At 33.3% G+C, this 15,666-nt stretch overlaps 1 protein-coding gene across 1 annotated transcript in view; it reads left to right on the forward strand.

Annotated features, from left to right (window-relative positions):
* Window positions 1-5,276: 5,276 nt before the first annotated feature.
* LOC124371229 (lysosomal aspartic protease-like) overlaps window positions 5,277-15,666 on the forward strand; it is a 32,519-nt gene continuing 22,129 nt past the window's right edge. The window contains exons 1-3 of the mRNA XM_046829560.1: window positions 5,277-5,733; window positions 10,119-10,299; window positions 11,370-11,493. Coding sequence (XP_046685516.1) covers window positions 10,135-10,299; window positions 11,370-11,493 — 289 coding nt within the window. The 5' untranslated portion in view covers window positions 5,277-5,733; window positions 10,119-10,134. The remainder of the gene's footprint in view (window positions 5,734-10,118; window positions 10,300-11,369; window positions 11,494-15,666) is intronic.

A 15,666-nucleotide genomic window follows, 5' to 3' on the forward strand; every position in this document is an offset into this window, starting at 1 on the left:
AACAAGTTTCTTATTTAGATAATATGACAATAGAAACAATCAAAAAATAATACTCTATTTCCGAATGTTAAGAACACAACGACATATGGTACTTACGTTTATTCTACATACTCTAGTTTATGAATGATGGACACAACGGTACCCATGACTTGGCACCGATTTAGAATGATGTTGCGTTCAAAAGACAATGGTCGAGTAACACATACCTGCACCGCGCCCAACACGTGAATTAGCTGAGTGTTGAAAGAATTGCAGCGCGGTATTGAACCTGCAAATCCATGAGGATCTGGTTCGATGACTCCACCGATAGTTGGCCCAACGACTCAAACATTAGTGTAGCCAACGACCCTCTGTACAAATTATATTTCTTCCAGAAGGTTCGTTGGGCAACGATTAGTAGAGTAATCGAACCGTCCACCTTTTTTATCAGTTATTAAATATTTTTGCACACATTAGTATTCAGAGAATCGCACTAAATAAGGTATTAATTGGAATGCTAAAAAAGTAAAAGATTGTCTTTCTTGCAAGCGAGCCGAGAAAGGAGACGGCGACTGAACTAGTGGACTAATCGACCCTCTGCCCGCTTAAATCAGTTAATGCCGCTGTGTAGGTCGGCCCTTTTATAAACATTGTATGATTTATTTAGTTTAGGTACGTTGGCCCAACGACCCATTTAAATTATTGATGCTTGATGTTAATTCATGGTCCAATTACACCACTGATCGTTGGCCCAACGAACATATATACCAGTAAATTGAATATATAAGGTTTGTTGGGCCAATTACCCTAGTTGTACAAAATAAATAAATAAAACAATTAGGGTCGTGGGTCAACGAGCCAGTGGGGTGATCAAACCTCTATATCGTTATAAAGTCCGTACAAATAATATTCTACCAGGAGGGTCATGGGCCAACGACCAGTGGAGTAATCGAACCGTCCCCAAACCAACATGTCCGCGCCGTGCCTGCAACGCCACCGTTAGTTTAAGTTTGAATTTGACGGGCACACTGCGGTCGAAGTCTTTTTATAGTAAACTACAGTTTTCATACTGTACTAAAATTACTATACAATATACTAGATGGCATTTTTAATGGTTTTGACTAATTAGAAAACTATAAAATATGTTGTTACTTAGTGATTTTAGAACAACACCATTAAAATAAAGTATATTTTTAAATATATATATATATATATATATATATATATATATATATATATATATATATATATATATATATATATATATATATATATATAATTTTTTATATATGTAGCCTATAATTTTTTCGTAAACCTCAATTCATTTTGCATGTATTGAAATTACTTGCCAAAATGTTTCCCGGTATTTTGTAGGGATCAGATCTACAATATTTATATGACATTTTATATTTAGTATATACTTCTCACTACAATAAAGTCTTAAAATTAAAATATTTTATTTACAGTAATATGGTTTGAAAGTACGAAAAAAACATTATACTCTTACAAATATTTACTATTTTACCAATTATTATGAAAATACTTAAAATATGACTAATTTTTAGTTTTATGATTTTTTAAAGTTTATATCACTGTAACATCCGAAAGAAATATGCTCTTTTATAAATAAAACGGTTAGATTTTTGTTTTCGGGCAGCATACGGACATGTTTTACTGAAGCCTGGAGCCCGCACCAACACATGGCCGACTCACGTGTCGGGTGTGGTGTGTCCCGACCTTGGCCTTGAGACAGTGGCAGCAGAGCAGAAGACATAATCTAACATTTCAATAAATCCAAACTGTTTCTACTTTCTATCGCTATTCTATTGTTTTGCATTGACTGCTTAACTTAAGGCTTTTTACAATAATAAGTACAACAGCAATAATTTTTACAAAATTACGTGCCTTAAGCAAGAACAACATTATTATTCCAAAACCACTTTTATGATAATCAATCATTTTTTAAATTCGGTGTAGCCGATTAGATAAAATTTGAAACGTCACAAACCATATTCCAAAGAAAAGAATATAATAGTTATAAACAGACTAAATTTGAAATTTTGATAAACCCTTTTAGTGCCAACGTCCGTACGTTTCGAAAACTACAGAAGAATCAAAACGTTCGTTTATAAGGACATTCCCGTTATAAATTCTACCGCGATAATTTTTTGCGTAGGTATTACAAGTTTGTTGGAATACAATAAGAATGAACCAAATAAAAAATTATAGCTATTTTGAAGATTAAATATAATTTAGTTTAATTAGTTTCGTTTAAAATTGTGTGTAAGGCAACACAACAAGGTGAAGGTATAGCTTTCTAAAACCATAATTTTGACGGTTTTTAAAATATGAATCAAAACTTTTTATGTTTGTATTTAGTTTAATTTTTTATTTTATTATTATTAGTATGCTGTTTTATATTGGAATATCATGGTGTGCAATTTTAGTTGTACATAGTAGTAGAGGAAAGTACCCAAATACGGACCCCTGCCTTAATGTGGACCCCCATGGTTATTGTCTCTGATGAGTGCTGAAACCTAGCAACAAACAGTTTAAATACTAGTGCAAGGTTCCACCACAAAGTAGAAGAGCGCTAGCGTCACCTGCTCCAGTTGCTTTCTTGACAGTCGGCCATTACGTGTTTTTGCAATACTAAAAGTTTTTGTGAGTGCTCAGTTTTTTTTAGTTGGACGCGATAAGTGACAGGTAAGCCTTACAACCCTTATATATTCTTAAATGGTAATGTTGAAGGAATCACGTAACCATGTAATTATTTCCATGGGATATTTTTTTTAATTAAATATGGCGTTTTAAAAATTCAGAAATGAGGTGCCTAAAACGGACCCCCAACAGTTGCCTAAACTGGACCCCCTGCATAACGTGTGATATTTTATTTAAAAATAGGCCTAGTTATTTTTTCCAGATTATATTCCTTATTGTATTGTTTTCAGATTAAAAAGAAGAATGGGGAAAATAGCCCAGCGAAAATGGAATGAATCTGACATGATAAAAGCAATAGACGCAGTTCGTAAAAAAAATATGGGATGGAAAAAGGCTAGTAAACACTTCAATGTGCCCAAAACTACTCTTATAAGATTATCTAATGTTAAGTACGGCACATCTGAAGAGGCAGTAAAAGTAAAGAGGGGTAGGCCAACTGTTTTGAGTAAAGATATTGAAGAGGAGCTAGTTACTTACTGTCTTGCGATGGAGGCATCATTTTTTGGTCTTACTCGTGCTGATCTCCGAAGAATCGCTGTCCAATTGGCAGAAAGAAATCAAATCGCACACCCTTTCAAAAATGAAATTGCAGGGAAAAAATGGGTACGTCTTTTCTTACAAAGGCACAAGTCTAAGTTATCAGAAAGAAAGCCAACTGGGACTTCTTATAGCAGGGCTCTTGGGTTTAGCAAGGAAAATGTTGAGATGTTTTTTGGCCTTTTGGATGAAGTTTATGAGAAGGAAAAATTTACTCCTGATAGAATTTATAATGTTGACGAGAGCGGAATAACCGTTGTTCAATCAAAAGTAGCAAAGGTTGTAGGTCTAAGGGGGAAAAAACAGGTTGCTTCCTTGACTTCAGGAGAGCGTGGAGCCCTAATCACTGTTGTAGCTTGCATGAGTGCTAGTGGTTCTTTTGTGCCCCCGTTGGTAGTTTTCCCTAGAAAAAACATGAGTGAACAACTTACAAAAGGAGCTCCAGCTGGAACTATCTTTTCCACACAACTAGTTTTCAGAGGACAATAAAGGAGAACTCTGGGTAATGTGTATCATGTGTTCTATGTGGGCCCATGTAGATTGCGCAGGAGCTGATAAGGACATTTATATCTGTGATTTTTGCCTTTAATAATCTACAACCTATTCACTGAACCCAATGTACATTTTCCCAACCTTGAATTTTCACATTTTCAATTTTCTACGTTAAAAAAATGTTCAAATAAAAAAACTTTTCTGTCAAACCGTTTTGCAATTGATTTTCAGTTTTATTCCCTTTCCTAGTTCAGTAAATTAAGTTTTTTTGTCATTTTACCCAGGGGTCCAGTTTAGGCAACCTTTTTGAAATTCACTGAAGTGTAAGGTTTACAAATTTTTGTATTTACTCCTGTAACTTATATATATTTTTGGCATAAATAAATTACAAATAGTACACGACATAGTAAAGTAAATATTACATAGTTTTAAAACAGCTTTTTTCAATAATTTATATATTTTATAATATAAAAACAAAATGGGGGTCCGAATTTGGGCACTTTCCTCTAGTGTTGAGGATTTTTGTAAATGCCGTTTTGCATACGAAACTAGAAACAACGTTCAAAAACGTTGTGGTAAGTCCCATTTGTGTTTTACTATGTAATACATTAGCATTATATGGATGTTTTATGCGTTTTTTCTGTAAAGACACAATTTTTCTGTAAAGAAAATTACAAAAACTAAGAGCCTATGTAAAATAGTTTTGATTGTATGGATGTTTTAGTAAAATGGTACAAATTCGCTGAAATAGGTTTGGCATTTATTAGCAATACCTTGAGGAAAATCTCTGGCATTTCTTTGATGAACTTTTTTATTATGCTCCAGCACAAAAAAGGTTAAAGGATTACCGGTATGGTTACTTACACTTTATAGTACATAGGCCTAATAATAAAACTTACTTTATAAAAATAATTATAAAACTTACTAAAATATAAAACTACTTTAGCATAACCAAATAATGTCGTATAATTTTATAAAGAAATAAAAATCACGTTATGGGTTAAGTTTATGAAATATTTGATAAACATATGCATTTAAGAAAAATGCATTAAATATTTATGGTGTGTAAATATTTAGCTTATTTATAAAGTTGGATCTTCACAAAAGGTGAGGAGAAATGGTTGTCACCGAAATGGTTGGAGGTGTATTCCAAATTCCAATATTAAAATAATAAATAAGATAAAATTGCTTTGATTTACATCGAGTAGGTACGAATTTTGAAGGGCACCGATTAAACTCTCCGTTTAGGTCCCTAGTTCCTCATAAGACTATCATCTCCAATTTTGCAGCTATTAAAATGTATCTAAAATGTTAAATCGTTCAGTAGAAATGCATAAGGAAATACTGAACATAAAGAATGAATCCATATAAATATCAAGATAAAAAACCAGAAAGAAAAAGAAATCTTGTCTCAGGCAGTTCTCAAGGTAAGTAAAAACAGAAAGAAAGAGAAATCTTGTCTCGGACAGTTGGCACACACCATTCTAACTTCAAATATTAAACCGTTAACGTTGAACGTCCGTCCGTTTAGTACGGTTGTGGTTGTGGTCTGTTGTGAGTGAAATTACAGTGGTTGAACCATTTAGCGAACCGGAGTTTATATGTAGCTGTATTGTACACAGCTGTACTGTAGAGTCCGGCTACTAGAGAAGAAAACCAACTCAAGGTCAATCGCTTACTCTTATTGGTTAGTACAGTCTGAGTCGCTGTACAGCTGTTGCCGGGTCCAAACATCAATAGATCAGGCGCTTAGCTGTTAGATCTTATTGTACCGACTTTCTGGTTTGATCAGTGTTGTGTTGGTACTTTTTCACTCCGTGTTGCAGCAGCCGGCACCGGCATTGCATCTTTGCGTCTTTTCTGGAATTGATTGATGCATGGTTGATTGTTTCAATTGGACCGATTACTGATTAGCTTTTAATCATGAAGATCAATTTGGTGTTAATCTTGGTTTTCGCCTGTTTTGCACGGTTCTTTCTCTACTGAATATGATGGTATTGTCAGGTGAGTAAAAGTAGTATTATTGTTTCTTTTTAAAAGCCTAATGTTCATGATAAAAAAAGTACCGGTAGTTGGCAGCTTGACTATATTGTGCAACCGAGTTGCAATAACTGTCAATAGATTTTATATTTCATTTATTTGCTTTTAGTAGATACTATATTGCTGCAATTGGTAGGACTTTCTCAATAGACCAAATATGCCTTGTTATGTAAAATTATAAGATTTGTTTGTACATAAAATACCTATAGAACAGGGGCGTATATGAGAGGTGGTGAAAACCTCCCCCTCCCCAACATTTGAAAGGCAAATATTATAATTTCAACAAGTAGGCTATTGTAAATGCAGCAATGTGTTTATTGTTCTCATCGTGTGGAGCTTCTCTAATGCCTACAACTGGGAGTAATTTTTTCTCAGATGGCAGGCCATTTATGTGTGTTTTATAGTCACAAATTTAAAAACATTTTTACTATAAACATATGTGTAATACATATGAATTACTGTATATGTTTTCTGGAAAAAGTGGAGATAATTATTGTATAAAATTGTTGTGTTTAAACCATCAATAAAATAAAAAAAGACCACAATTTTTCAAATTAGTGTAACACTGCCCCTGGTAAAGTGGAATAATATTAATAATTTTTTTCTAATATTAATCTTAGAATCGGAGATACCCAATCTATTCTTCATTTTATCTAGCCTAGTTTAAGAAAATATATAATGGTATCTAAGTTCTTTTGAAGAATAATTATATAGGTAGTACAATATATATATATATATATATATATATATATATATATATATATAATAGATATATATATAATAGATATATATATATATATATATATATAGGCCTGAGATATATATATATATAATTTCAATAAACATTGAATCGCAAAAAGTACTTGCTCCGCCGGGAGTCGAACCCGGATCTCTCACTTGCCGGGTGAATGTGCTACCATTACACCACAGAGCGCTCACTTTTTCCGATTCAATTATTTTGTATTTGGCCGTATCTGTCACATATGCGTTTAAATAAGCAAACTAACATATGATCGGAAGACCAAATACCTGTCAAACGATATATATATATATATCTATATATATATATAGATAGATATATATATATATAGATAGATATTGTAAGAACCACAAATAGGCCATAGTACACAAAAGAAGAATTTTTGCTATGGTTATGATTATTTTCTCAGATTAATGATAAATATCATTCTTACACTAAATGGTTGCAAAATATACCAAAATTTCGAGAAATATATGCACTGCAAAACAATAAATAAATTGATAGTTAAATTTAATTTTTTTTTTTTTTAATGGTGGGATGTACCTAAATTTGTTATTGTAGGTACAATTATTTGAAAAAATGACAAAAAGTATAATTTACACTAAATATACAAAATTTTAGTATATCACAGCCTAAAACAAACCTATAACAAGCTGTAAGCAACATTACAAACCTTACCCATGATAGATATACCACCAATTTTCAAAATAGTTTGATGAAGACGGTCTTTCTGGCAGGATTTATGACTTCACTTGCCAAAACAAATTTCACCATGAAATCAGCAATTCTTTGTCTTTGAAATGGTATTAAAAAAGTGGTGATAATGTTTGATATATGTACTATATGAACTGTCAAAACACATGAGTGCCAGATCAACATTTAATGTTAATTGCCAGTTCGAAGGTTAAGTGGTGGGTCTGCCCCTGGTAAAGTATGATAATAATATAAATATTAGAATCGGAGGTAGCAAATTTATTCTTCATTTTATTTACTTTCAGAAAATATATAATGGTGTGCAGGTTCTCTTGAATATATATTGCAAAAATCACACAAAGTACATGAAAGGCTAAATTGTTTATTATGGTATGATCTCAAATAACTTTGTTTTTTAATAATTGAAATGTAAGTGTCAATTTGTATACTGTTTCTTGTCATCCATGATGTTCAGCATTATCTGCTCCTGATAGCTTGTCTTAGTGCTGCTGTAGCCTGCACTGATGGCCGGAGGCAATATTGTTAGGCTGATATTGACGTTTATTCTTAGTATGTCTAAATTAACAAAAACGTCTTTTGGGTCAAATTCCCCCGATTTTAGCATTATTGTCACTTTATGTATCCAAAGATAGCATAACAGCTGATGTCAGCAGCATTCAATACGTGGTTATTACTATCACAAGACCACGAGACGCACATAAAACAATGACATATTATTCTGTACCAGAAAAGTAGTTTTACTTTAAATGATCTTTCTATGTTCCACCCATTGAAACCTTTTATTGGTTTGTTAAAGAGACAATAGCAGTAGGTTAATAATGCGAAACTCGTATTTTGCCACTCCGGCCGTTAAGATCACATTTACCCATCTCACTCTCGGCACAATTTATTAGGAGCTCCATGAACCCGCACTTTTAAAAGTTGACCGATATTGGCAAAATCAGTTTACAGAATGTATTTTTTATGTGTATTCTCTATAGTACCCACACAACAAATTTTAAACATTCAAACAATTATTCTAGTTTGGCCTTAGAAAACCACACAAAACATGTCAAAAATGTTTCAATTAATTTGACAATAATTCAATTAAAATTAAAATCCAAGCACAGAATAGTTATTTAGAGTCTGTGTGACACACACAAAACTCCTATTTTTAGTTTGACCTACCTGCAAAAATATTATCATGGAAATGGGGGATCACCATAATTCTCTACAATTAATTACTATAAGCATTTAAATTTTAATCCAACATATTACAAAATGAATATTCTAAAGTATTTCAAACCATTATAATAGACGTCGGAGAAACGAGAAAACTGAAAATAGTAATTTATAAATTTTGAACTTTAAAAACAAACAAAGTAATCCTTTATCCCTATCTATTAACTGTATATGCAATAAGGTAGATACTTATTATTGATATATGACTGATAATTTAACAACACCTTATTTAGTTTATTCTCGTACATTACCCATCAAAGTCAGAGTCCTAACATGGTCTAAGCTTGAATTTAGATATACTACTGCGAGGAATGTTGGATTGTGATTTCAGGAAATGTGAGGTGACGCTGAACGCTGCACTGACCATGTTTATTTATTAACAGTAGTTTCTCATGTCACTTAAATCTTTTAACAAAATCTGAGTAAAGTACCACCACAAATACTGCGGGCTATAAGCACACTTTGGTGGTGCACTTTGCACTTCAAGCAAAATCACCAACTCTTTTGGACCACAGTAACATATTTTCTTTATATGGACAAAGAAAACAAACTATGACTTGAAAGATAGTCAGAAAGTAAATTAAAAGAGCCTAAAGTAGTCGGGTTTTAATTGTAGTTGATTTATGTTGGTTATATATTTTCTTGATCAGGGCACTAGTCAAACTAATCTATGCCACTTGAAATATGTAGATACAAAATTAATCTAAACAGACAGAAGTTGAAACTTTTGGACCAAATTAGTTGTTTGATGTATAAAATTTATTCATAAAACTAAAACCTAGAATAGAACCAGTCAGCATTTAATTTACGTTTTGCATCTCTCAACCATGGATACTAAAATAATATGTACCATATGTAATATTTTTATGTTTTGAAAATTGTGTGTGAAGCCATGAGTAACTACTAGTGTAATTGTGTTTTTTCTTTTAAAAACAAAACACTGATTAGGCTATTTAGCTTAGCTGCTTTATATTGGTAGGCCTAGTGTAGTATATGTTGTAATCATTCAGTCAAAAGGGTTTAGTTCAAAGCCTACTAAGCTATAAACTTGAATGCAAGTGAACATTAAAGTAGGTTTTTCAGATGGTAGGTCCTACTGTAATGGATTACCTACCATGATGTATTCAATTTGGTACTTTGGTATTCTCCAGAGGCCACTATTTTTGGAAGTGTTTCTTACTGAAAACTTAAATTATTAGAAAGAACAGACTTGATTTGACTTGCTGTGAAAATGTTATGTCATTATGATGAACTGTTCTTGTCTCTGCCTTCCAAAAAAAAATAATGTTAGCGAAAATAACTCATGGAACTTCCCTATATGTAATATTTCAAACCCTAGGGTATGTCAGTTGACTTAGAAATACTTTTCTTCACACACATTGTGTAGCATCTCCTAGTTGATTTTTAAACTTATTTCTATTTACTTTTTGGATTGGGCAAATTTGAATAATGAAAAAATCCTGTCTATAAAGACTTGAGTTTCCTTAGAAATTAATCATTCCTGCAGAGGATGTACAGGATCAGGACGTCTATTAACCTATCTTACAACTTTACTGGGTGTGGCTGAAATAAAAAGGACGATCATTGACCGTTACACTTCTTCGTATTCCTTTTCTATAACCAATGGTTCTATATTTTGATGTTTTCTGTCCAGGATACCACTACAGCGTATGGAAACAGGTCTGGAGAAATTGTTACGTCAGGAAGCAGACATCAAACTGATTGAGGGGATCTATGAGATGGCTCGTCAAGGAGCTGAGGGCTCCAAGTTGGTGTTGAAAGACGGCAAGTTTGTGCCTACCAATGACACTCTCCCTCTCTTCAAATACTTTGATGTAAGCTGTCTACCACAGGGAATATAATTAAAAAGTATGTTAAGGTTAGGAATTCAAGAGTCATTACTGCAACACTTGATTGAAAAGAGTATTTTGAAGCTTGTTTGAGTGACAGTTTTTGTAGTTTATTTTTCTTAAAATACATTTCTTGCAATCTGCTATTTACAGGATTTTTCCTAATGTTATTCTGCATTGTATAAGAACACAACCTACTTTTTAGCTAAATCAATGTATGCATTCTCCCAAGGAAGGAATAAATGTCAACCGTGATGATTTTCATTGGAGTTGAAATGGGAGGTTTATTGGGAGAGTAAATAATAACCTTTACACATTTATAGAATCCAACTACCAGCCAATGAAAAAATAGTTGCTATTTGGCTTAAAAAAGCAATTTTTTAGGCTCTTTATCTTAATAACAGGTATCTGACATTTGTTATATTTACCTATTAACATTTATTACCCATAAGAAAATATGTAGACCTATAATTTGATTTTTTTACCTTTCATGAAAACAAGTGCAGCTAATGATCAGTTTTTTCCTTAAGGGGAATTCCTATATCACTTTTAGGAACAACTAGTTTGTGTGCAAATAAGTCAAATTGTCTTTCCGCTTCTGAGTCACAAGTCTGTTCAATAGAAATGCAAACATGTATTAAAGTCTTTATCTTCTTATTCCTCCCCTACTCAAGAATTAGCATCTAACAAATGGTAGCTATGAAATAACAATCAAATTTCACTTTTAAATCAGTTGATCGTTGATTTGGAATTTATATGTATCCTATATCAATTTAATATCGTGCATTTATAACTAATACATATTTTTCCTTGACTTTTTTATCCCGAATTAAATTCAGTCCCTCCACTTTACCTGTAAATTAGATTGATTCAAATTATACATTTCCAGAGTAGGTTAGTCTTTTGTACTTTGTTTTAAATCAATTTTTTTTTAGTTAGGTCTAGATAAAAATCCTAAGGATAAAAAACACATACTCAATATAATAGTGATTTTTATTTTTGCTTAAAACAATTGTACAGACAGAAATTAACCAAAATATGTGTTGTCTTTACAGTCCGAGTACTACGGATTGGTAAATATTGGAAAACCTGGGAAGACTTTCAAAATGATCATGGATACCGCTTGGGCATATAGCTGGGTCATCTCTTCTGAATGCCCCAGGACTAGTTTACCATGTGGTAAGTAAGCCGAACGGTTGCGTGTAAATTTTTAAAAGCTCTAATTCATTCTTGGAATTGGAATCGGAGTATATGGAGATTCAGTATATGTGTTATTTACACTAGACTTCTACAAATTTATTACGAACTTTATTTAAAACATGAACCCTTCCCTCGTCATGGAGGTATATACAACAATGGTAGACTTTGACCAAAACTCCAAAGTTATACAGTTATATCCAATATTATAGATTATGTCTCTTGGAGAGTCTTTTAGCTTACAAAAGGCCTTCCAAATGCCCGGTGCACGCTCCCTGCTTATTGTGGTTGCCAAGGAAGTATTTATAAACAATCTTCACTCTGCGGCAGGGGGAGGGGAGCACCCTTTGTCTAACCAAGGCCACACTAGGAATCCCAGGCCGCGCTGCTCATATTGTGACGTCACAGTAAGGGCGCGGGGCGAGCAGCGCTCATCTCGTAAGAATAGCATTGGCCGCCAGGACTCACCGTGAAACTTATCAATATTTCAGCATAACCGGTGAAGGTAGTTATCCTATCTCAAGGAGTATCCCTTTAGCACAAATACTTCATCATAGTACATAGATATTTAATTCATTTGGAATTATTAGGTAAATGAAATAAGCAATACAAAAGTTATTCTTATTATAAAAGTTACTATTTATTGGCCTTAACTTATTAATCTTTCTTTTTTTACATTTGCCACGCTCTTTTTCTACAATTTTTTCCCTTGTTTGTTTGCTATAGTTATTTAAAAGAATATTAGTAAAGATATTTATGCACTTTTTTACATAAATCAAAGAACTAACAGAACAAGTTTTACATGGAAAAAATTTATGAGTCGCTAAGGTGATCTAACATTAAATTAAATCAAAAACTTTTCTCTGTTGTTTTTAACATTAGAAACATTTTTTCATACCTGTCGCTTACAACAAGTTTAAAGAGTTTAAGACAATCAGTTAAAATATTTACAACTAAACTAGATGGGTACTTCAAACTTCCCCTGTCAATGACCTGTAGATAAGAACAGTACACATTGTTGCTAGAGACTAGCTCTTTGTATTCTACAAAGCATTTTTCACATTATTTACAAGTATTCGATTTTAGCATTTTGAAACATATGTACCCACCTATGTAAACTAAGGCTACTAAAGTCATTCTCTGAGATGGCAACATCATTAATTACATCTTCAAAATCAATATCATTAAAATCAAAACTATCGCTTTTATTCAACAAGGTCTTGGTCTGTAAAAAAATAAATCTTTGATCTCAAATATCTTATTAGAAGCTGATACAACCTTTATTAGGCTGACAGCTTTCAGTATTTTTTTCTGCCTCAAAGAACTTGTACAACAGAAATATTGTAGCATCCTCCACACATTTGTCTGTACTGCCCAAACCTCGCTTCTAAGTTATCCGTTTGAAATTTACCTATTAGTACATATTTATACTTAAAACTATTTAAATAAGTACTTAATTACAAACTATTATAGTCTTTACACTGTGAACCAAGGCAGTTTGAGTGTCCAAAGTGAGTTTGCCATTTCGTTTCCTTCTATTACCCGTTTCCTCCCCTTGAACTGGCAAGCTGTCCCATGCTTCTAACCACTCAACAAACTTCATTAAATATAACACACTTTCATCCGTCAACGTTTGCTCTGGATTACAAAACTTATCATTAAAACCTCACACCTTTGAAGGGGTTCTTTACGTTAACAATCTTCCACCACGTAAGAATTATCTCTAAAAACATTGTTGTGCCAAAAAATGCATTATTGTTATTTTGAGTAGCGTGGTGCTTTAGAGCAGCTATGTTTCTTAACATCAAAACAGTTTCACACATAAATCTACGTTTTGTCTCTCAATATTAGTTGGGAATAAAACTTTTTTTGTTAATGATAGGGCTGTTTTAACCTCATTACGTTCTTCTAATTTTTGAATAATCTTTAGATGTGAAACACTTGCAAAATGAGTATTTTTACTATCATAAAAGTCAGGGAAGATAAATGATTGATTACTGTCTGATTGGTTCAGCCAGTTGTTTCTTATGGCAGTTGTTCACATTTAAAAAGGTGAATAGTGTCAAACATAACAAAAATTTCCTGTTGTTTGTTATAAGGATTGAAAAAACTACTATTAAGTGTTCCACCACAAAGCTTTGTAAACATAGTTCTGTTAACACCATTGTGGTCGGAAATAATTTTTAACACTATATTACCCCAACAGCAGTTAACATTTTCAATACTTTTAAAATTAGACTATACAAATAATCACTGGTTAAATCTCTACAGGGAAGTAACCCTACAATATCTTTATTGTGTGAAAGTAGTGAGCCTTATCATAAATGACTGAATGGTTGTTGCTAATCCAATAGAGTTTTGGTTTTGATTATGAGCTAGTCCTTCCAATTTACCACCTGTATAGCTCATTTCTGGTTTTACATAAATTTCATCAATAAGTAAGCTACATACATTTTTCATTTTCTTTCATACAGGATAATTTTTTTTTAGATATCTAATATGAGTAGTCCAGAGCTACAGTTCCTAAGTTTGAGGTAAAAGATTGCAGTATCGTGGATCGTGGGGCATAGTTAAAACTTTGGCATCTCTATCTTTTTGTATGCAGCTGGAAAACAAAAGAATAACGTTGCAAACCAAATTAAGGAAAACGTACAATATGAAATTTTAACTGAAGATGTTAATTTAATTTGTTCTTTAAAGAAAGTTAACTTCTCTGCAACATTAGTGTCTGTTGTTTCTTCTAACATCCCATCCAACAAACTGCTTATACATTCTACTTTGTCTGATTTTGGTATGTCTATTACTTCAGAGGATAGCTTTTTAATTATATTTCTTAGCATGGACCAACTGTCAATTTTTAAGTTCTGTGAAAACGTTCGCAAAATAACTACGATTCTTGATCAAGTTATTATTTTTTAACTAAATAAAAGGACAAGTCGTCTTGTTTAAGGACAATGTAACTGTGTAGGGTAAATATTGTCTTTAATGGAAACTAAAAATAAAAATAGTTGGTTGTTGTCCTGTTGGGAATATACATAGTTAAGTTCTAAGTTACACATTTTACTGTAATTATTTGTGAGACAGCTGAATGAGTCAATTGTGTCCCGCCGTTCTTCCTCTTGGATTTGTTTTTGGTGTCGCTCTTCTGCTTCCCCTCTTCTTTCTTCTGGACCCCTTCCTCTCAGCCCCCGGCAGATTAGTTTCCAATGTAGTCAGGCCAAGTTTTAAAAAATTGTTGGAACCGCATCGTTCCTTAGCTTTAGCCTATCCCGCTTAACTGTTAAATGGTGCCGTCAGGTCGAGTTTACAGTGTCTTCCTTTATTATATATCTTTCGTCAAAAATGTTTAATGCACACGCGGGAGTTGGACGTAACCTCACAACTATCTCTGTGAATCGCTCTTAGCCACGTACGGAATGTCTCAGGATCTTTCGGAAATGAAAAAACATTAACAAATGGCTTAACATAATTGCTTTTACACTCTGGAACGCAACATTTACTCGGCATATAAACCAGGCTCCGACAATATCCCCAACACACACACAGTATCCCAACAGATGTGTCCTGTAGTCAAACAAACGGTCACAATTGACTGGTGTCAATGACAAGTGAAAGTAAGTAAAAGTATGAGGGTGCGAAACGCCGAGATGGTTTGAGCCGCCCCTTACCGTGACGTCACGCAGCCAGCGGCAGGGCAGCAGCGAGGCCTGGGATTCTAGTGTGGCCTTGGTCTAACTCCGACCACCTGCTCGTCAGTTCTGCGTCTCTTACAGAGCCATAACCTGTACCGAACGAACAAAACACATGGGGTTGGATACAGCTGAGGTCGTAGTAATGAATACTCGATTTGCAAAGTTTACTTATATGTTTAACTGTGGCAAATAAACATAAAAGCACCACTTCTAGATGTTAAACATAAAATAATGTACTGCCACATTGCTGCCAAATACAGTGGTAATGAACTAAATGATATCATAGAGGTGGGCCTAATAGTTCCAATGTTCTATGGGAATTTTGCATACAAACTTAATAATTATTTAAAACTTTAAAATTAACTTCCCTTCACGTTGTTGACTTACAAGCGCGCGCATCAGCACCTTAGCCTTAATTGCAGCTGTAGTCGGTAAAAGTGAAGATTAGTAGATTAGAAGTTGT

This window comes from Homalodisca vitripennis, unplaced genomic scaffold (assembly GCF_021130785.1).
Source record: "Homalodisca vitripennis isolate AUS2020 unplaced genomic scaffold, UT_GWSS_2.1 ScUCBcl_1133;HRSCAF=4372, whole genome shotgun sequence".
In the NCBI taxonomy this organism is placed as follows: domain Eukaryota; kingdom Metazoa; phylum Arthropoda; class Insecta; order Hemiptera; family Cicadellidae; genus Homalodisca; species Homalodisca vitripennis.